The sequence below is a fragment of the Silene latifolia genome, chromosome Y (assembly GCF_048544455.1).
Source record: "Silene latifolia isolate original U9 population chromosome Y, ASM4854445v1, whole genome shotgun sequence".
Lineage (NCBI taxonomy): Eukaryota > Viridiplantae > Streptophyta > Magnoliopsida > Caryophyllales > Caryophyllaceae > Silene > Silene latifolia.
In genome coordinates, this window is record NC_133538.1 from 426,914,391 (window position 1) to 426,936,663 (window position 22,273).

General features: G+C 36.9%; 1 protein-coding gene and 1 long non-coding RNA gene across 13 annotated transcripts; both read left to right on the forward strand.

Moving 5' to 3' along the window:
- Nucleotides 1–5,596: 5,596 nt before the first annotated feature.
- Nucleotides 5,597–6,213, forward strand: LOC141632643 (uncharacterized). Its single transcript, XR_012537806.1, has 3 exons — nt 5,597–5,666; nt 5,970–6,003; nt 6,186–6,213. It is a non-coding gene; the product is annotated as an uncharacterized LOC141632643 (long non-coding RNA).
- Nucleotides 6,214–7,873: 1,660 nt separating this feature from the next.
- LOC141633199 (small ribosomal subunit protein uS12-like) lies at nt 7,874–20,957 on the forward strand. Of its 12 annotated transcripts, XM_074445644.1 has the most exons (18): nt 7,874–8,003; nt 8,298–8,447; nt 8,632–8,866; nt 12,500–12,685; nt 13,621–13,701; nt 14,377–14,453; nt 14,671–14,789; nt 14,945–14,988; nt 15,144–15,236; nt 15,358–15,405; nt 15,759–15,947; nt 16,055–16,473; nt 16,947–17,019; nt 17,382–17,537; nt 17,631–17,757; nt 19,386–19,470; nt 19,807–19,898; nt 20,693–20,957. In XM_074445644.1, the coding sequence occupies exons 13-18, from the start codon at nt 16,955–16,957 to the stop codon at nt 20,813–20,815; spliced, it is 648 nt and encodes a 215-aa protein (XP_074301745.1). In that variant the 5' UTR covers nt 7,874–8,003; nt 8,298–8,447; nt 8,632–8,866; nt 12,500–12,685; nt 13,621–13,701; nt 14,377–14,453; nt 14,671–14,789; nt 14,945–14,988; nt 15,144–15,236; nt 15,358–15,405; nt 15,759–15,947; nt 16,055–16,473; nt 16,947–16,954; the 3' UTR covers nt 20,816–20,957. The 12 variants fall into 12 exon arrangements, 11 of the variants coding, with proteins under 11 accessions (XP_074301745.1, XP_074301746.1, XP_074301748.1 ...); XM_074445650.1 differs by lacking the exons at nt 7,874–8,003; nt 8,298–8,447; nt 8,632–8,866; nt 12,500–12,685 and adding exons at nt 13,140–13,382; nt 16,799–16,869 and having other exon boundaries at nt 16,055–16,240; nt 16,423–16,473; XM_074445651.1 differs by lacking the exons at nt 7,874–8,003; nt 8,298–8,447; nt 8,632–8,866; nt 12,500–12,685 and adding exons at nt 13,141–13,382; nt 16,799–16,869 and having other exon boundaries at nt 16,055–16,183; nt 16,423–16,473.
- The last annotated feature ends 1,316 nt before the right edge of the window (nt 20,958–22,273 follow it).

The window sequence follows — 22,273 nt, forward strand, 5'->3', positions numbered from 1 at the left end:
TATTCAAGATTTTGATGTACTTTGCTTAACTGAGATGAAATATAGTTATTTGTCTGAGACTAAAGCTGAAACTATAGGAATTCAGGCAGTTGTTGGACGTGGGTAAAATTGTAATGCTGCGGAGTTGGGTTTGAATTCTGATGGTACCTAAAATTATTTACAAGATTGCATTGCTGCTGTCCTAGAAGAGATATCAGAATTTGAGTCTACAACAGTATACAGTATACTACTAGTGTGAGTCATGTAAAGCGAAACCGTTGCATTCGATTGCTAGATTAATACTCGAAACACAAAAATGAATCAAGTAAAGTAGTCAGTAGTAATAAGTATTATACCTAAACAGTTCTGGGTGGTCCTGGACCTGATGTTCCCTGAGTAGAATGTGTGTTTCACGGCTTTGTTCTCAGAACTGACATTTAGTCACATTTGGAAGAGTAGTATCAGATGATGATCCAAATGTGAGCAAGTTTCTATATGATCGCGCTTGTAGCAAGGATAAAACACTGAAACTCTATGAAGGAGGCTATCATTCTATTCTTGAAGGCGAACCTGATGAAGCTATTTCCAGAGTTTTTAGTGATATTGTTCAGTGGCTTGATGCAAGATGCTCAACTTAATTTCTTTTCTTTGCTTCTCCATTTGCTGTAATGTCGCGGCCATTTTTTGGGTTGTGCAAAGTTAACCAGTGTAATATATATCAACAGGTATTTCGAAAATAAAAGAACGACGAATAAAATTGTAGATGAATTTGAGCCTTCTCCTTCAGAATTCATATGGGTAATGAACTAATGATTACCGGGTCCGGTGCACATCAACGAATCCCACAATCCAGGGAGACCGAGTTAATGTACAATTCCCTATTTTTCATTCTTTTGTACTCAGATATTAAACTCAGCTAATATCTAGTATGTCTAATTTAAAAGAGCGTATCTAGCACTTTAAAGGTGTGTATCTGGTGCGTTAAAGAAACGTATCTAGCATCATAAAGAAATGTATCTAGTAATTTAAAGAAGTGTATCTAGCAATTTAAAGAAATGTATCGATTAACTTAAAGGAGTGTATCTAGTAATTTAAAGAAATGTATCTAGTAATTTAAAAGAACGTATCTAGCACCTTAAAGGTGTGTATCTACTACGTTAAAGAAGCGTATCTAGTATCATAAAAACAATTGTCAATACATCTTAATTTCATCACGAACATGAATACGTATTTCGTAATCGATTCATTTACAAAACAATTGTCATTCTCCCGTTGACTTTCCTAATGTTGCATATAATTCACTATTTTATTTCCCACAGTACATGTCAAAAGCAATTAAAAGGCTTCATACTTCTTCCTTTTTCATTTTTTTTGAGCAAAAATGTTCCATACTTTGTTTACATTGCATTGCTTAGTTGTACTGTGAAACAAGAATATGATATACAGGAATATGATTTTGTTCCTCATCCACAATGGTTCACAACCACATACAGTATATACACAGTATAATATTTTCAGATACACAAGTTAGTACTTCCAGATACACATACTACTACCCTCAGATACACATGGTATAAATACTAGATATACTAATAACCTAGATACACATGTATCCGACTTCAAATACACATGTATCTAGAATTTGTATATGTGTATCTAAGGTACTATTCTGTGTATCCGACTTCAAACCACCACGGTTGGGCCACCTCACGCCAGAATCACCTACCACCCACCTTTACACCACCAGCACCAACCACCACCGCCAGCCCATTACCGCCACCACTCCCCAAAACACCACAAATCCACCGCTTTCATACCCACCACACTAACCCAACAATTTACAGCTACCTATCCCACCATTTTGACCGCCATTACCACTGGCCTAACCGTCGACACCGCCTTTAAACTAGGCAATGGACCCTTTAAATCGTTCCCGTTCAACTCAAGGACCACAAGATTTGGAAGGTTGGCAATTGCAGGGGACAAAGAGCCAGACACCTTCTGATTTCCAAGCTGAATACGAGTGACCACATTGTTCTCACAGCGAACATGTTCCCAATTACACGGGTCTGCATCGGACCAACTAACAATCGACAAAGAAAGCTTCAGATTTTGTTTCACTTGCTGCCCTGGAACACTTCACCCACATCGTTTAGACGGATATCCCACCTGCAACATACATCAACTGTCATCAGCTTCCTATAATTACATTTTAATATCCAAATTTCAATTGGGCTTGCTTGGTTCGAGGTAATTGATCTCGTTTTTTTAAAAAATATTGTGATTGAAATCACAGATCTATGATGTTAGTGTGTGTGTGTGAGAAGGTGAAATCTGGTGACAAATACAGCTAAGGTGACTCGTCAGTGATGATTGAAACCAGAAGTGCGTCGGCGTGATAAATTGGGTGACATATCTCGTCGTTGCTGGGATCTGGGTCGTCGGAGGAGCGTCGTCGTCTAGGTCATCGGAGGAGTGACGGCGGTGGTAATCCAACCTGGTGGTCGGCAATAGCGTGACAGTGATGACGAGGTTGGTTGGTTAGGTGGCTGTTATTTGAAGAGGATATGAGAGAGTACGGGAAGTGTGGTTTTGGTCTTTCAATTGTTTAGTCTATTGGTTTTATTAGTTCGCACAGTTCGCACCGAACTTTAGGTTCGCACGAGATCCTATTTCTATATATATATATATATATATATATATATATCCCTATCCCTAACCCCTTAAATACGAAAGTTTTTACTTGGGATAACTGTAGCTATGAATAGTGCTCACCCAAGTTCTCCCTCTCCCGTTGGATCTCCCTTTTAGATCTCAGTCCTCCATTTTCCATTCACTCACAACCACAGCTTTCTCATTCTGTTGACTTTCTACTCCAACCACATCTTTCTTATTCTCTCTTCTCTCTCACTCTCTACTCCACTCATTCCCGTCTCACTCTCATTTCTCACTACTCACTACTCACTACTCATCTCACTTTAACAATCGACTTCGAAGAGACGGAGCTCCGTCTAGGGTTACCTGGTGGCATCAACAACACTAATGATCAAGATCAAATTGCTAAGAATAATAATGGGAAAAGAGGGTTTGTTGAGACTGAGGTTAATGAAACCGCTAATGTTGATCTTAAGCGTGAAACTAAGCTCGTGAGTTTACCCGAAAGCAAAGCACTGCAAATAAAGAGCTCATGCCCAAAAACCATGTGATACCACAAGAGAGCCGATGCCTGAAAACCATTTGAATATGTGATACAACCAGGGTCCGCAAACATTCCAAGTTTCCGACATCCATAAGCTGCCATCAATCCATCATGCTAAACCAGTACTAAGGTATCAAGCCACGTTAATCCTCTCAAATATCACAGTGCCATGATGATGCGACGATGCCGATTTCTTTCTTCCTACAGTTGTTGCGCATCCATATAGGTAGTTATCATGCTCTATTATGCTTTTCGGTGTTGATTATTTTCATTGGTGTTTTTGTTCAGTTTAATTTTATTTGATCCGATTTATTGTTAATTATATTGTTGTAGTTGCATTAGGCGATTCCTTCGATTTAGTTTTGTTAATTTCAATTTTAATTTGCTCAATTTGTGTTTATCGGCTGCTTAATGATCTTATTAAGCTGAAAATTAGGGGCCTTTTGGTGTTTTGATGAAAAAAATGAGCACGTGAAGTTAAGGATTGATGAATTGGGGATTTTGTTGTTGAAGTTGTTGTGATTGTGTAATTAAAGTTCATCGGCTGGTTACTTACTGTATTAAGCTGAAAATTAGGGTTTTTTTGGTGGTTTGATGCTTCAAGAGTTGAAGAATTTGAGCTCGTGAAGTTAGGGATTTGCTGAATTAGGGATTTTAGAGTTGATTTGTTGTTGTATTTGTTTCGATTTGGGGATTTTGATAGTTTTTAGTGGAAGTTAGGGTTTGCTAATTTTGGAAGTAATTAGTAATTGTGAAAAAACTGCAGAATTTGAGCTGAAATTATTTGGGTTTGCTGAATTTGAGTTGAAATTGGAGTTTTTGTTAGATTTTAAGTAGGAAAGTTGGAGGAAGAACAAGGAAACGTTTTATTCACATTTTATATTGGCTAAAAAAGGGCCTTTGGGAACTAAATGGATTGGAGCGCATTTAGAGAGGAAGGTGAGGAAGAATCGAGTTGCCGATACCGATATCGGTGTTTCTGTTAGTTAGTTTTTCTTGGTTCATTTCGCACTTGTTTTGAATTTTGTTGTTTTTTGTATGCTTTGTGAATTTGCATGTTATTGGCTTTTATTAGTTTTTCCTGGTGATTGTTGATTTTTGATTGGTGGTGGTTATATGTATGATTTGTATGTTAATATGGTGGACCATTTTCGGAAGCTATTTGAAGTGTAAGCATTAGCTGGTGAGAATTGTGGACTTTATCGAGGTGTCGTAGGATTACTTGTATGATTCGAGTGGTTATTGAGCTTAATCCTAAACCCTTAAAAAGTTTAAACTTCCTTCTACTGTAGCTATGAATAGTATCCAACTAATACCATCCTCATCCGTTGGATCCTCCTTTTGAATCTCCTCCCTCCAATTTTCTTTAACTCACATCCACATTCTAAAACACAGGCACTCATCCACCTCTCGCTGTGCCGCTCTCTCATCAAACCATAGAAGATCTTGCCCCAAATCCAAAAGTCGTCCATGCTATTCCAGGTATTTACCCGAAATTTCTTTGATTTCGTTTAGTTTAGTATTTATTCTGTTCCGGCCGGTGTGTTATAATGGTTCCTTTATTGGGTATTGATTGTTGTTGGTTGTCTTAAATCGTGTAGTTATTATAATTTTGCAGTGTAGTATCGATTAATTGTTGGAGCGAACAATAAAGCATATGACTTTCATGCAGAATGTCACTAAGCATTCTGACAAGCTTAGTAAATGTGCCAAATCTAAGGTATGCCTCTGACCATAGAATTCAGACTTTGGCTTAATGTGCAAATTGTTTTAATTCTTGTGCTCAAACCTATTTAATTGTGTCTGTCTGGTCATCTTGATCTTGTTGTTAGACGTATTTGAGTGAAAGTAAACCATCAAATTAAATCCTCATCGAACTGAGATGATTCTATCATTGATGATTGTGCTTCATCTTCCTTAATTGTAGGGTGGCAGTGAAATGGCGGTGCTAGGGTCTGGTTATGAGCAAGGTTCAAGCTGGGCAGGGGAGGTGGGAGGCCATATGAAAATTTGCCCAATTCTTGTCGAGAATCTCAATATGAACGGACAGATGCTAATAGAGGTGTATATGTATTCGAGCCTGTCAGAGTATTATAAGTTAAATTTCCTGGTTTGCTTTCCTTCGTCTGATAGTTTACTGGTACATATATGCAGATGCTATGTGATGATTGTGACCATTTTCTGGAGATCAGTGATTCTATCAGGAGTTTGGGCCTCGACCATTTTAAAAGGCGTCTGACGGATTACCATCATGAAGACAAAACGTGGATGCGGTTTGTTGTTGAGGTAATCTCTTCCTCTGTCAACCAGATTATGATAGCTATTAAGTATTATTTTGTTCCTTCTTTTGAATCTCCTCCCTCCAATTTTCTTTAACTCACATCCGCATTCTAAAACACAGGCACTCATCCACCTCTCAATGTGCCGCTCTCTCATCAAACCCTAGAAGATCTTGCCCCAAATCCAAAAATCGTCCATCCTATTCCAGGTATTTACCCGAAATTTCTTTGATTTCGTTTAGTTTAGTATTTATTCTATTCCGGCCGGTGTGTTATAATGGTTCCTTTATTGGGTATTGATTGTTGTTGGTGTTGTCTTAAATCGTGTAGTTATTTGATTTCCGTGTGATTAATGTTAGATTATTCAAATGTTAATGTTGTTTCTGTGTTAGATCTGGGTTTATGAATTAACAGTTCTTTACTCCTTCATCCCGACAGTGTTAGTGTTCTTTCAACTATTGTTGTTATTTCTGTTGTTATTATCACTGAATTGTTCATTGTTTTTCGTATAGGCTTTAGGAGCTCGATGCACCTGTGTCTTCAAAGGTGTGGCTTCTAATTAAATTTTGGTCTAAAACATTTTATTAACCGAAGTATTGGTTCTTTACTCCTAATGACTGACAGTGTTGTGGTCAGTGTTATTGTTGTTGGTGGTGGTGGTGTTTCTATTGTTATTGTTATTTCTGTTGTGATTAATTTCATTGATTTCCTCGTTGTTTTGCGTATAGGGCTTAGGAGCTCGGAACATCTTTCAAGGTGTGCCTCTTATTTTTCTTTTTAGTGTAAACCATGTTGGTAAATGATCAGTTTTCCCTTTGGGTATTGAACGCGTACAATTGTTTTAACCATTTTTTACGCTATTATTGTTATTACTGATCTTGTCGTTATCATGTGTATTACTAATTTGGGTACTTTGAGCGTGCGAAACGCTTGGGTTATTATGGTTGCCTATTGAGGGATGAGACTGTTTGGTGGCGTCTATACATGATGCCACATTTGGATGTGGCTGGATTACTTTTTTTTTTTGTTTTTTCGTTTTAAGCAAACAAAACTTTAGAGCATTTCATAACCTGTGCTAGATGTGGTTCTTTGGATTTACAAGTTTTAAAATTTTTTCCAGTTCTCGGAAATCTCTTGCGTGCTGGCCACAGCCAGGGGTTAGCTATTTATCTGTCATTTTTTGGAGATAACTCTTACCAAAGAGTAGAAACAAACCTTAAGAACATTTCCAGTCCCAGCATAAGCACAAGAAATCAGGGTCATATCACAGTGGTTCCTGATCTTCTCGTTGAAAGTCGTCGAGACTTCAGCAGTTTCCTCCATGCTTTCCTGCAATAAATAAGCAAAGTTCTATTGTCATTGTTTTTAGAACGGAGCAAAGTGCTATGGCGGGCTTTCCTGTCATAAATAACCAAAGTGCTATGGCAGGCAATGTAGACTTCTCTTACTTACTCATGCTCAGACATTGATAATTAATTATAAGATGAGGATTACGTGTCGTAGCCGGTTGTCGGGAATTAACAAAGTAGTAATCGATTATTGCTATAGATTTCTCCCTTGTCCATCTAAATTGTCGGTCAGCCATTCTTAATTGAACCTATAGGTTGAGTTCAGAATTAGGCTATTATATTATTGTAGTTGAATTAGGCGATTCCTTCGATTAGAGTTTGTTAATTTCAACTTTAATTTGCTCAATTTGTGTTTATCGACTGCTTAGTTATCTTATTACGCTAAAAATTAGGGTGCTTTTGGTGTTTTGATGGAAAATATTGAGCACGTGAAGTTAGGGATTTGATGAATTGGGGATTTTGTTGTTGAAGTTGTTGTGATTGTGTAATTAAAGTTTATCGGCTGGTTAATTACTGTATTAAATTGAAAATTAGGGTTCTTTGGTGGTTTGAAACATAAGAGTTGAAGAATTTGAGCTCGTGAAGTTAGGGATTTGCTGAATTAGGGATTTTGGAGTTGATTTGTTGTTGTATTTGGGGATATTGATGGCTTTTAGTGGAAGTTAGGGTTTGCTAATTTTGGAAGTAATTAGTAATTATGGAAAAGTTGCAGAATTTGAGCTGGAATTATTAGGGATTGCTGAATTTGAGTTGAATTTGGGGTTTTGTTAGAGTTTAGGTAGGAAAGTTGGAGGAAGAATAAAGAAATGTTATATTCACAGTTTATATTGGCTAAAAAGAGGCCTTTGGGAACTATATGGATTGCAGCACATTTAGAGAGGAAGCTGAGGAAGAATCAAGTTGCCGATACCGATATCAGTGTTTCTGTTGGTTAGTTTTTCTTGGTTCATTTCGCACATGTTTTGAACTTTGTGAATCTATCCTTAACCCATTAAAAAGTTTATACTTACAGCACTGTACCGATGAATAGTGCTCAGCCAAGTTTCCTTTTCCACCGTTGATTTCCCACTTTTAAATCTCCTCCCTCCATTTCTCTTTCACTTACAGCCATACCTTTTCCCATTTTTTCCACCGCTCATTCTCATCCGTCACTCCTTTTTCTCAACACACGACCTAGCATCTCTCATCCTCTTGAAGGTATTTACTCTTAATTCCCTTTTTTCTGTGTTTCAATTTGATTTAGGCGGTATTATTGTTCGACTATTTAGATGCTATTGTTGTTGCTATGTGAGATCCATTGTCGTAATTGGTTTAGGGGTTAGGAGCTCTAAGTTATTTACTCCTTATGACCGCCAATGTTGTTGTTGTTGTTGCTGTTGTTCTTCTTGTTAGTAGTGTATCACTTAATTGGTGCGTGCAGCGAGTGTAAGATGCCTTATACGATGCATATATCACACTACTAATCTGTAGCGCCCTGTTATTATGTTGCAGTGCATCAGGTTATAAAAGGCATCCTGACAAAGCTTGCTTTCAAATGAGACTATCTTTTAGTCCAGCCGATCACTTCTGTCTTTTCTTGTTCAATGGGCTGATTGTAACCTTGCTGGTGCTCTTGGATTACTCAGAATTCTTATTTACACGGTATTCATCTCTTGCCGGGTTCTGTCTCTTTGATTCTTTTCCTCTACGTCAGTTGCATCCTTGCCATATGCTTACTGTCCATGAAAATCAAGCAAGTATTAAAGAATTTTACGATGAGTTTTGATTTAAGATGTTTACCGTTACCCACCAAGAATTTTACTGATGCCTCGTCCTTTTTTACTAGGTGTGATTTTCCCTTCACTGCTGCAACTGCAAACAGGAATAACAGAATTTGAAGCAAGGAAACAAAAGGAATTATGCTCTTCAAAGTATAGAAGATATGGTCTTCATGAAAGGCGTGAATTCACGAAACTGGAGAAAGAGCTAGAAGAGGAGTGTGGTATATGCATGGAGATGAACGCAAAGGTTGTACTACCAAATTGCTGCCACTCGCTGTGTTTCAAGTGTTACCAAGACTGGTGAGCCGTCTGCTTGTTTTTATCCGAAAAGCTGCAATTTTCACAAATTTTCTGCATAGACTGTCAATCAGTTATATAGGGTTAGAAGGTTCGTCTGTCAGAGCGTTGACACCGCTGATTAAACCCCTATATAACTACCATCCAAAATTCTAACCCGCGTAATAAGCCTCCCTAAAACAAGGGTTAAATTAACACTAAGTACCCTCAAGTTTAGATGCTAAACAAACCTCTAAAACAATGGCAGGGTCCGATTATTTAACAACTCTTCTCTGCATTGTACTGGCAGTGCACCATTATACATTCATGCATTTTCAAAACATATTGTAAAAGCACCACGTATTAGTTGAAGACACCCACTACCAGAAACAGTCACAAGAGCAACTAACACAACAGTAATAGACTGACTGACTGCATAAACCAATCCATTACATTTCAACACCACCTACATCTAACTAGAAAGTTGAAACCTGACTACATATCTTTCCTTCAAAACAAAATCCCCTAAATTAGGCAAAATATATGTAATACTCAACAAGTGACAGAGCTACATAGGGTCTAAAGAGTTCGTGATTTGATTTTATAGGAAATCCCAAACATACATAATAAATAAATTCATGAATTCTCATGTGTGACAATCGATGTCCGTCACAAGCTTGTGACGAGTTAAATAAAATCCACATAAGAGGTTAACGACAAGTCATTTTTGATTCCCTATGCAATTTACTTTTTGTCTTATTTACCCATGTGAGTGATACTTGACCCGTCACAAGTTTCTGACGGATATATCCATCGCAAATAAGACCTATTGTAATAAATTATCCATCAAACACTATCTTGGAAAGATTTCACAAGATTAGACAGCCTATCTGACACAAATATCAGGCTTTATTAGACGTTAAAGAGGTGTATGATGGATCCTCTCCATTTCTTCTCTCCATTTCCTCTCTTAAACTCATTTAATAATATTAGACAACCTATTTGACACAAATAATATTTAATAATATTTAACTTGATTATGCTGTCTTTTTTGTGGGAAATTACCTCACTTATGTCTGTTGTTGACTGTGCAAATTTACTAGGAAAGGAGGACATATTAAATATCAGTGTACTTGCATATTTTATTGCAGATAACGCAACGATATGTTGGAATTTTGGGTAGAATGTGTCCCATTAGACTATATTTGACGTTATCTTGTCAAAAAAACATTAATTGATGCTACTGCGTTATGGAACGCGATACAGACAGTGGGGGCAGGTTTGTTGTTCAGAGAGGAGGCGTTAAGGGAGGGGCTGAAGAGGGGTAGTGTTGCTGAGGGAGGGGTGGGGCAAGGGTTTGATGGTGGGATAGATGAGCAACAAATGTGAAGATCCGGTGGAAGGGGAAGGCTTGTTGAAAACTTGAGGGTATGTGGGAGGGGTTTTGTCAATCATATCTGATTGAGTAAAATATCAAAGAGCAACACGTGTATATAATTAGTTTAAGAAGTGCTCTGAACTACCAAACTTTGCGTGGTTTGATAATTAATTGTCTTGCATTCAAGTTGTTGTTTGCTAAATGTATAGTTTATTGGCCTAAAATTGTTACCACTACAATATTCTATTGTGACTCCTTTGGAATAAACAAATTCGAGGAGGTGAAGTATATATTGAGACATGCAGTATCATTGTTGAATTTCATGTTGTGTTTCATATTCCCAAAGAATTATATAAATGTTGACCCGAGCTTTGCATCGTTTGGATAAGATCATCTATATAGTCATGGCTATGATGTAATGGCTAGGTTAATTCCCATCTATGACTTAAGTTGCCATGTTAATTTGTCGCTTGGTGCCTTGGCTAGGAAAATAAGGGTTGCATTTGGTGCATGTGATATTTCCCTTCTACACATATTCTTGTTCATTGGTTGCTTTTTTTGAAGTGAGATTCAAACATGATTTTTTAAGCTCTGAAAAAATTTGGGTGATCAAAGCCAGCATAGCTGGGCATAGGCCACATGACATTTAACATTTCCCCTAATTAGTCATTGATTGTTTAATTTTAATTGATAAGAGTTCGTTCGGCCTGATAGTTTGTTTGACTTGTTTGGGCTCGACTTGATAGGCTGTGCCCTTTCTGGTAAAGTTAGCAACTGTATGATCTTTCTCAGGTGGTATCTTTTCTTAGACCTATACGCTCTTCAGCTAAAATTAGTTGCGTTGTGAAGTGCATTTATCCATCGTCAGTCTCTATGTATTTGTTGCTAACATAAATGTTACTAGGTAGTGCTATGTACATTGGTGACCCTTACCCTACAATATGCGGAAGTCATCAATTTTGCTTTAGATTTACGCTGTAATATAGAAGGTGCTCATTCAGCCCAGTAATTTTGGTCATTTTTTACCTAATTTACACGTTGAGTAAGATGGTTTGGTCGCTTCTTTCAAGTCGGCTTTATTAACACTCCCATAGTGTTTCGCGAGCTCATAGAATAGTGTAGTACTCTAAAACAGCCATTTAACATGGAAAATTTCATCGAAAGTCATGATTTCATTCTATTTCACATAAAATTTTGCAGAGTTTTTATGAACATGGTGGTGGTTTTCTTGTTGCTCCTGAACTGAAATGAAACTTGTTAGCCTTATAGAGCTGATCTGAATTGAATGGAGCTGGACTAAACTGAAATGAACCATCTTTCAGTGTAGGTGCATACAACCATTTGCATCAGTTCAGCTCAAGCTCATCTCTTCACAAAGTAATAGAATTTGGCCTTCTGTTCTCTTTCCCCAACCTTTTTAATGTGAAACTTCTTGTGGAATTTCATACTACTTGTTTGCTCTAGAGCTGCTTTATTTATTAACGATTTCCAGAAATATTGTGCATTAGGACCATGTAACTATGTTACTATGTTTTATCGTTCTTTGTTACTCTTAAACTTTCAAATAGTTCCCTTGCATTGTTGAGCGATTGAAAGCCGACTTGATGAGATTGCGAACTGAGTTTTGTTTATTTTGATATGGGTGGTTCAATTTGTTCATGAAAATTTCAGATTTTTTTTTTAAAGAGTGCAAGTGTCATGTTCTTGATGCCCATGTCCATACTCGGTTGACTTATTATTAGATTTATAGACTGTGTAAGATTAGACTTATAACATCTTTAAGTTTACATATTTAGTCGGAGTTTCACTTATTAATCTGGCGCAAGGGAAATATTAATTGATGAGTTTAATTAAGGTAGTAAGTTGGTGTATAGGATGTCATTCATCTGAATATCTTGATACAACTGAATAATTTAACAAGATAGTCATATCCTTATTGCTTGTGCCTCTTATTTCTATTTGGATTTTGTATCAGGTGAGAGGGAGTTGAGATGTTATCCTTTGTCACACTAAATATATCAACATGGATAAAGAGTATGACACTGGTTAGATAGAGGGAGGGAGGGGGCCATTCGAGTCCGTTTGATGCCTTATGCTAATGTCATTTTCTTGGTAAATATTTATGTGATTTTTGTTACACGTACCTCAAAAGATAAAAAATGTTTCATGTCCATTTGTGAATCCCTGGTTCATTTAAAGCTTCATATCGGATATTTTCAGGGCATTGATGTAATGCTTCTATCTTCCTTAGATCTGATGATTTTCTGGTGGTAATGCAGGAGAGTTTACAGCTTGTGTGTTTAATCCATAATGTCGATCAACTATGCTCGGGTTCTCCATGAAGCCAAGCATGAAGGCCAAACGCTTATGGTTGTATGCGCCTACACTGCTGTCTGTCTCTCCTTGTGCGCCCTGCACTCAAACTGTTGTAATGGCCTACCATAAGAAACTGCAAGAGTAACTTTGTAAGCATATCATGTTGTAGTTTGATTTGCACAGTGTACTTTAGTTTTTAGAGGAAACAGGTCTCCCTTATTGACCATGGGTTTTCGGTTTATGTTTATTCTAAAGCCGTGCTATTTTACGTAAATGTCTTTCGGTTACACGCTTGTCTTACATGTAGTATAATAATTGCTGTGTTCTACAATCGTTTTCACAAGGTGAATGGCAATTATTGTTTTTATTTCATTGCCTCACGACGACGATCTGTAAACAACTAACCAAATTGGGGCGCGAGGCAACGACTAGTATATATATATATATATATATATATATATATATATATATATATATATATATATATATATATATATATATATATATTATTTTACACATAAAAGTTTGTAATGCCGTAGCTATGAATAGTGTTAAGCAAAAGTGGACCGTTGATCTGCCCTCGCAATTCTGTCCTTCCATTCTAACCTAACTTTACTTTCCTTCCCTACCTTTCAACCTTTCGTCCTTTCATTTCATTTTGTTTTCCTCACTCCGCCGCGCATCCATCGCAGCTTCATCTTCTTCAATTCCAATCACCTGTTGTTTATCATCTCGTCTCTCTCATTCAAAATGGTTCATTCTCAACTACCATTTTTATCATTCTTTACATCGGTGTTGCGTTTTTATTAAACCTAATGCTGCAAGTGCAAGCTCCACACTCTCCAGGTATGTCGGTGTTGCGTTTTTATTCCATGATTTTATGAATGTTTCATGTTTTGTGAGCCGTATTATTTGTTGTCTTTTGTTTGATAATTGCCTTTTTCCTTTGACTTTTCACCATCACTCTAATACAACTCGGTATTAACCGCTTTAATGGTCACATCGTGATTATAAAACGCCCTTGAAAGGTTTAATTTTGAATTTTATTTTGTAAATTATTTATACAACATTTCTACGGTTTCAGTTTAAGGGACTAAAATTTGGGCTGCAAAAGGGTGGTTGGTGTCTAATCGCTAATGAGATGGGGCTTGGCAAGGCTTTTCAGGTGATACTGCCTTTTTGTTTTAGTTCACTGTTGTTTTTCTGGTTTTGAGGGTCGTCGTGCTCTTAATTTTGTACTCCCTCTGTCCCGGTCATTTGTTGTCCTTTTCCATTTTGGCTGTCTCAGTCATTTGTTATCCTTTCTATTTTAAGAATGAATTTGATCATTCACATTCAATTTATTCCACATGTCATTTAGTAATTAGCCTCTTCCCTCTTTCCTTGGTCTTTGTGCCAAAATCAAAGGACAACAAATGACCGGGACGGAAGAAGTATGTTATTTTCTCACAGTAGAGCCTTTCTTGGTTGTCTTTGCTCTTTCTCCGGGGAATTCATTTATTGATGATTATAAGCATGGCCGACTACAGCCCACCTTTCCAATTACAATCAACAGCCTGATCACACCAAATTACTTTTAGACACCAGAAGAAATGAACTTTTGTGTAATCAAACAGCTGGCCACTTGAAATCTTAAGTATTATTGTTGCAACAAGTAAAAAAATGGTGGGTTAACATTATCTATTTGTTCAACGTCATTTAATGGGTTGCCCTCAAACCTGACTTTATATACCAAAATGATCATATTCTGTGTGAAAATTGGTCACATGGGCAGTGCAGGCAAAGGGTTTGATAAAATGCCTGAACGAAATATTTTATCTTGGACTGATTTGTTATCTAGGTACTCCCAAGCTGGGTTCTTGCACTGTGCATATTACCAGACCTGTGGTGTACGCAAAGGTTATACATCTCAAGAAGGTTCGTGATTGGTACCATTTTTTTGGCCATGTATCAGTTTTATACTTGAGTTGTTGCATAAGGAAGATCAAGGAGTCCTCGTCCTAGGTTGTCATTGGCTTTGCATATCGCCTGTGTGATTGCTTTTATTTTCTTTCTCTTTGTCTAATTTGTTTTTCTATTCTTAATATTAATTGGGTGGTTATTGTTTTAATGCTTTCTTTATATTTTACATCAGTTCAAAGCTATGGCGCGGTCCCTGATTTGAGATGATAATCCCCAATTTTAGTTGTATAGCTAATCGATCTCACAAGCTTCCTCAAGAAAGCTAGCAACCCTAATGAGAATCTCTCAAAGGTATTATCTCCTTCTTTTTAAAAGCAATTGTTGTTTATAATGATTGTTTTCGGTTCGATCTCGTTGTTTATTCATTTTGCTGGGAAATCAGTTGTTTTACTGCTGATTATTTAACATCTTTGATGGTCGTTTGTTTATGTTTCATTATTTTGCAGGTGTTGGGAACCAACGAATTGAACACATACTTGAGCAATATCAGGTAGAGTTGGATACAAATCTTTATGTTTCATTATTTTGCAGGTGGTGGTAACGAGGTAGGCCCCAAATACGGTTAGCATTACGTCCTTAGGCTTCAATTTAGTTTATGTGAGAGTTTTCTAATTTATTTATGTTCTGTGTTTTTAAAAAAAAAAGATAAAAGGAAGGGGACGAAGGAGCATAAAGTCTCAACACGGCAATGATTGCTATGGCAGTATCTGTGATGATTACATTGCGACAACGATGATGGTTAATATTTTAATATTTTCGCTTTAAATGTGTTTGACTGAGGTTTCCGGGTGTGATTGGCCGCTTTTATCTTTTTCGCAATCTCAGACTGGTGTTGAATTTGGTTGTTTGTTGTATGCAGGGGCCATGCTATTGTAGTATAGGAGCTGACAAATCATTTGAGCGTGAGGTAACCAATGGTCACTACAAGGCAATTTTTTTTAAATTTCAGTTTATATTTCTGGGCTTCACTTTGGAAGAAAGTTACTTATGTGAGTCTGTGACGGTCTCATTTTTTTGCCACGTCTGCTACTGGTAAACTGGCTTGCTCTTTTGATTCAGATTTTAATTTGGCTGTTTTTCTTATTGTTAGTATGTAAAGTTGCGTTTCGGTTTCCATTGTATTTTTTGCTGGTTATATGCATTCATTTTCTGCAGCTCATTTGGGCTTTTCTGGTGGAAGTTACATTCTGAACCCGCTTGTTCTTTCTCTTTCCTGACACTGCTGTTTTTTTTTTTTTTTTCCATTTTTTTGTGTGAAAGGAACGTTGTGGCTGCGCAAGGGTTGAGATGGTTTCTGGTCTTCGGACTTTCTGGGTCGTATTGGTTTGCTGTCTCTCTGGTTGCTTTAGGAGGATTGTGCTGCCCAACTACCTCCCGGTTATGTAACTAAAGAACTCGAACGCTAATGTAATCGGGCAGATTACGCGCCCGGTCCGTCTCAATTGCAGGGTAAACCTTTCCCCTTCCGCCATGAACAACCTTCATATATTCTCGTCTTTATTCTGTTCCATACCCATGGGCGATAACAAATGCTTCTGAATCCTCCTATCTTGCAGGCGGTTTTGCTTCGATTGGTGTTATGGTCTTCCTTTTTTTTCTTTATTTATCTTTTTTATTTTTTTAACTTGTCGGTGTTGTGGTTGCAGTGTTGTACAGTGGACGCTTCTGCTGACTTTATAATCTTAGTTTAGTATTTACAACTCCTTTTCTTTTATCTTTTATTTTATGAGTATTAATATCAGGTATTATGGCATTGTTGCCTTCCTTCCATTGTTCTTATATATATGTAGATTGTCATTGTTGTGGTTGTTGTTAGTTATATCGTTTAATTTAAGTTTCTTTGTTAATGAGAATTTTTTTATTAGTGATATTTCTGAATTTCTGAAGAGAGCTTGTTTTTTGGTTCATTTATGAATTTCTGAAGAAATCTCATGGGCTGGAATTTCTGAGGTGATCTCCTGGGGCTGGAGTTAAGGTCAGCTTTTAAAATTCCGGTTTGTGAGTTAAAAATTAAAATTAAGTCCGGATGATTATGAGAAGACTACCTGTATTGGGTATTGGGACTATTGCTGTTAAATAATCCTAGAATGTATTGGGATGCTTAATAGAAGACTACTGTTTGAGCGTCTTTGTTGCATTTAATGAAATTATAATACACGTCTTGTGATTCAACAATGAGTAAGATCTCAAAAGGAGAATGTATTGTTGTTGTTATTACCATGAACGAACATCTCTTGGCTTTGTCGTTAGTTATGGTCGTTTAGGTTTTTTGTTAATGTAATCTTTGATTTTTGGGTTAGGATTTCCTGGGGCTGGAATTATTGAGTTCTTTGATTTTTGGGCTTGTTATTGCCTGGGGCTGGAATAATTGGTATTTCCTGAAGATCTCCTTTTTTTTTATTAGTTGTGCTTCTAACTGATATTTTTATCTTTTCGTCTTGGGATTAGGATTTCTGATGAAGGATTTCATTGAAGGTGTCTTCTCCTCTGTCTTGGCGGTTTTGCCTTCCATTTATTCGAGGTTAGTTTCTGTTCTCCTTTTGAAATCTTACTCGTTGTATCACCTTTATCCTCACATGGCAATTCAATACCCCATCTCGGACGATAAACAAAAGTTTATCCTCATTCCCCTTTCTCTCGTCAACCCTTTTTCATCTTTTTATTTATGCATTTTTAAAAGCCACTCAGCCCCCTTTTCACTGTTGTAATGATTTCCATTTTCGCATTATCGGTTTTTGTTGTTCGTCTCTGAACTTTTTTTTGGGGGTTTGTTATGATTTCCATTCTCGCATGATGGTATTAAGGGTTTTATATCAACATTATAGATTGATTGACATAAGTTGATCGTATCGATGATTCCTATGTCTGATGTTTGTCCTTCAGGCAGGCTTGTGGTATGGGAGCTGCCCATAGGCTCAAGTCCCACAGAAGGAATCGGAGGTGTGCTGGTAAACAGTACAAAAAATCTCACCAAGGCAATGAATGGAAGAAGCCTTTTTCCGGGTCATCACACGCCAGGGGCATTGTCCTCGAGAAGATGTAAGGCATGTGTTTTGTGTTATTTTGAATTTTATAGCCACTAGGTTGCTGTATATGTGTCGATTAATTGAACTATTTTGCTCCAATGTGCAGTGGTATTGAAGTTAAGCAGCCTAACTCTGCTATCCGTAAGTGTGCTAGAGTGGAGCCGATTAAGAATCGACAAAAGATGGTTGCTTTTGTTTCTAATTATGGTTGTTTGAACTTCATTGAAGAGAATGTAAGTTTTTGCCGGATTTTACACCCTCAATATGTATTGTTCCAGTTTACGTTGATTGTCCGATTATTACTGACTATAACTGGGATTCTTGCAGTGTACACTATTTACAACTTCTTTTGAATGATAATAAATCAAACATGATTTCCTTAATATTGTCAGCCTACATTAGTCCAGGAATTAGGTTTGTTGTGTCTTTTTCATCCTTACATGGCGATTAATTTCTCTATCTCAAGGTATTTCGTTACTACTATTTCTTATCAATTTAGGTTTTTGTGTCTTTTTAATTTAAAGCTTTTTGCTTTTAGCCAAATAACCCATTCCATACAATTTCCTCTCATATTTTTTACCTTTAAAAGTGTACCTATAATTTTAGAACATTTCACTGCGCTGTTGATTATAATGTTCTAGGGTTTGATTGAATTGGATTTGTACTTATTTCAGTTGGTGTTTGCTTGAGGTATTTCTTTTTGAAGTTGGATTGAGGTCCTTCTATGATCAACATTGTTTACTAAAAGCAATACAGCCATATAGCTTCAAGAAAAGGCAGGGGTTCAGCAAGTTTCAGTATTTTGTCATAACTCTTCTATGATTTTGCGTTTCAATGGTTTCTGGGAGGGCATTTTTTTGTTACTCATGGTCTGTAGGGCGTGGGTATATTGGTGAATGAGAGTTTAACCCTTCCTAGAGTCTGAACACAAAATCTTGTGTTCTTTTTGACTGAAGGAGACATAGACGCCTAGACAACTGCAAAACACCAGGTATTTTGCTATATATTGATGCCCTTTTAGACCTTTACGTAGTGTCGTATTAGTCTTATTGGCTTTGTCCTGTGAATCTTTGAATTAAGGTGATGCAAAACATTGGCAGCGTAATTACGGGTCTAAAATACTGGCAGCAAAACCTGTAAGACGATTTTTTTATATATGAAAACACTCCAATATTACAAAAAGGACCGTTGTAAGGCGGTTGCATTCTATAGTTTGTGATCTACTAAAGGTGCTTGAAAGATAGGTGATTTAATTGGTTCATCTTGGTTTGAGTGATGATGGGAGTGTTGTTCATTCTTTTCATGTTGAAGTTAGTGGCAGGAATTGGAGTTTTGAGATGGTGGTAGGTTATTTTGATGGTGGTGATAGTGTTTCTGCCGGTTAAGCTGTTTCCGATAGAGTTGTGCCTCTGGCAGCATAATTACGGGGTCCAAATTTACAACTTTGTTAGCCCCTTATACCAATGAATCCAGACATTGGCTTGTTGTCACAGCCTTTTTTATTACAATATTCCTACTGTCACCTCAGTAATTGCAACAGCCACAGCCATCTTGGAAAACTTCATGAATGTGGTGTTAATTCACATTATTGATAATTTGTGATAGTAGCGGGTCTTGCCCTTAGCATGTTTATGCTGGTTTATTTGGTATTAATTGATTGGGTTTGTTATTTCCATTGCCGTCTTTTCCTGCGTCAATATCCTACGTATGTGTGTTCACGGGGCATGGGGTGCCGATGGTCATGGTCCTGCTGCGGAATTTATGTGCTGCATTTAGATTTACAAATTATGAAGGTTTCGTTTATGAACTCGTGTATTGCTTAAGAAGTGATTACATATAGTTAAATGTCTTTCTTATGTAGTTTGTTGTCACAAAAAGTGCTTTGAAGTCGAGTGAACATTTGAAAAGTTCTGTTGGCATTGATTGGAACTTCAACGGCTGGGGTGGTAAGCCAATATGAAATTGAAGCTTTACATACCATTTTTTTTACATCAAAGCTTTGATATGGTGGTATGATATAGCAAGCCGCCTGCCGCTTATGAGTATGAGATGGAATGTCATTTTATTTCGGTGGTTAGTATGCTCTTGCCAGTTGCATGTTAAGGGTTTCAGTTGGTAGTGCAAGGCAATATTTTGTGGAAGCGGCTGTAAACTGCGACTTCTAATTCAAATATACTGTACTTGTTGATTTTTTTTTTCTTTCTTTGACTTGTTTTTATTTTTTATTTTTTTATTTCTTGAACCGCATCTATTCTTATTTTGGTACACTCTTATACTCCTAGGTGCTGCTGATGGCTGCTATAGAGATTGGAGTCGTGACGTCCTTGTCGCTAAGAAGGCTGGTTTTGTGCCACGAAGCACTCTTAACAATAAGGTTAATCAGCATGTGATTGCTTCTTCTTTTCAAAAGATAGCCACTAGCTAAATACCATTCTAACCATAGACGCATCGATAAGAATGTGTACTTCTTGATGAGCCCTAATTAAGCACTTTAGTTTGCATTTATATGTAGTCTGACCTAAGCCTGACCTAAGCTTGGCAGGTACAAGTTTTTTTAAAGGGGTCGGTTGACTTTGTTGATACTAAGGCCATAGCTCCGAAACTAAACATGAGGCGTATTTATGATCGATGGCGCATTTACTTCAGGAGTGTAGAAGCATATTCTGTATTATGAGTTGTGACCGACATAGGCTGATTCGCTAGGTTTCTTTCCGTTTGTTCGGAATATCATTTATCAAAAACATTGGGACTCAATAGTTCTTTTCTGCCGATGAACGCAACAACTTTACCCAGAGACTTTGTTATAGTGGGTTAAGGGGTTCCGGTTTACACAAGCTAACCCTTTGTTGAATTATTTAGGTGTTTCAAACTGGATCTTCGATTGTCCTTTTGGTTGAATTTTGTATGGTCTTGGCATGATAGCTTGGAATTTTGGAGAACTTTTGGGATGTTTTTGCAGTAGTTGTTGAGGACGAGGAAGCTCGGGCTACAATTTAAAGTAAAATTTATTCTATTCGTTATGATTTTATGGCTGAGTGATTTGTTACTTTATTTCACATATTTGGTGTCTTAAAACTAATTGGAAAATGTTGCTGGTATAACCTTTTAAGGATATGGTCTCTTAGATAGGAGTCTCATATTGACCGACATGTTTTTGTGTATATGCAGATAAGATTCTTCCGAAGATTGGGGGAGGCAACAGGCACAGCAACGGCTATGTGTAGCTATTTCATTTCCTCATCTTGTAACTTTTCAGTTTCTTATTATTTGGTCAAGTTAAGGTTTTTTTAGACGAGTTCGTTCAGCGGAGTAAATTATTTGTGGGCAGTTTTGTATTCAAATATGAAACTGGATCAAATCGTCATTCTCTTTACATAGTAGTATTTAGTTCATATGAGCATGCCTCAACATTGTTGAGGTAACGTGATCGGTTCATATGATGGCACGGCCCTGTCCTGACCAGAGAGTAAAAAAAACATGTATTCATTGGTGGTGGTATAGGCCATACAACCATATTGAATTTGGCGAGTGATGAACAAGACGTGGTTAAGAAATTTGGTCGCATTGTTGCTTGATGAAGAAAATTGGGTACGTTTGTGGAAAGGGATAATGCCTACATTATCGAGTACATTATTTTTTACATTTAAAAAATCAGGACTTTGTTTGTGAAAAAAATATACCTTTTCCCTCTTTAAGTGTTGATTCTTTCAATATAATGGTCGGAAGTTGATAAGTAGTCTTTAGGTAGCGTTTCATCCCCTTTTTATATGCTTCTTTCGACTCAATTTTGTGTGCATATATTGTTTTAGGGTGTTGCTCTTTCATGTACAAGATTTACTCAATCATGTACATAAGTTACCATTTTACCCCTCTCATTTCAACAACAATTTTTTTTCACATTTCAATTCTCCCTTTCAATTTTCTACCTCCATATCTCAACACCACCCTTGCCGCCACCATTCAACCACCACCCCTACTCCGGTCGACCCCCTCTTGCGTGGTTGCAGTCCATACCCGCCCAAACCTGCTATTAATTTAGGATGGCAAAATATCTACCAAAAGTATTCGGGTATTTGACGAACTACGAATCTACAATGCATTTTTCCAATTTTAGTTTGTAATTTTCACCTTCCAGGCATTGGAATTTGCTTGTACATCCTTTAGATAATTAGTTTATTGTTTAATTGGATAGTATCATGAATATTGACGCATGTCACTCAGTGTCTTAAAATTTTTGTTTGTTCCTAAGTTTCCAGCCCATCTGGAAAAAATGGTGTCTTTGTATTGAATTAAAAAAAAAATGGTGTCTTTGTATTGAATTAAATGATGATGATGATTTCTCGAACTCTAATTTGTGCAATAACTTAAATACAGGTGGGTTCAATCCTTATTTTCATAAACCCTAATTTAATCAATGGTAATTTAATTTACACCACCTTAATTTAATAAGAAATATTGATGCATAAGCAATGAAATTACTTGATCAACATGAGAATTAAGATTCATAGTAAGTAATTTGATGAGGGTTTGATTGATCTTGAGAGAAAGAGAAAAAGAGAGACTTGTTTTTAAAGGAGGGCATGATATGGAAAAATTATGGAAAAAAGTACATGAAAGAGTAAAACTTGTACATGAATGAGCAACTACGTTGTTTTATTGCTATCTATATAATCATCAAATAGTGGTTTTAATATAATTATTGCAAACACAAAAAAAACACAAACCCTAACCCTTTCTGATCCGCCGCCT

Coding starts and splice junctions, on each gene's coding strand:
- LOC141633199 (XM_074445644.1), top strand. CDS start 16,955: ATGAAGGATTTCATTGAAGGTGTCTTCTCCTCTGTCTTGGCGGTTTTG. Junction 17,020..17,381: donor TTGCCTTCCATTTATTCGAG/GTTAGTTTCTGT, acceptor TTTGTCCTTCAG/GCAGGCTTGTGGTATGGGAG. Junction 17,538..17,630: donor GGCATTGTCCTCGAGAAGAT/GTAAGGCATGTG, acceptor TCCAATGTGCAG/TGGTATTGAAGTTAAGCAGC.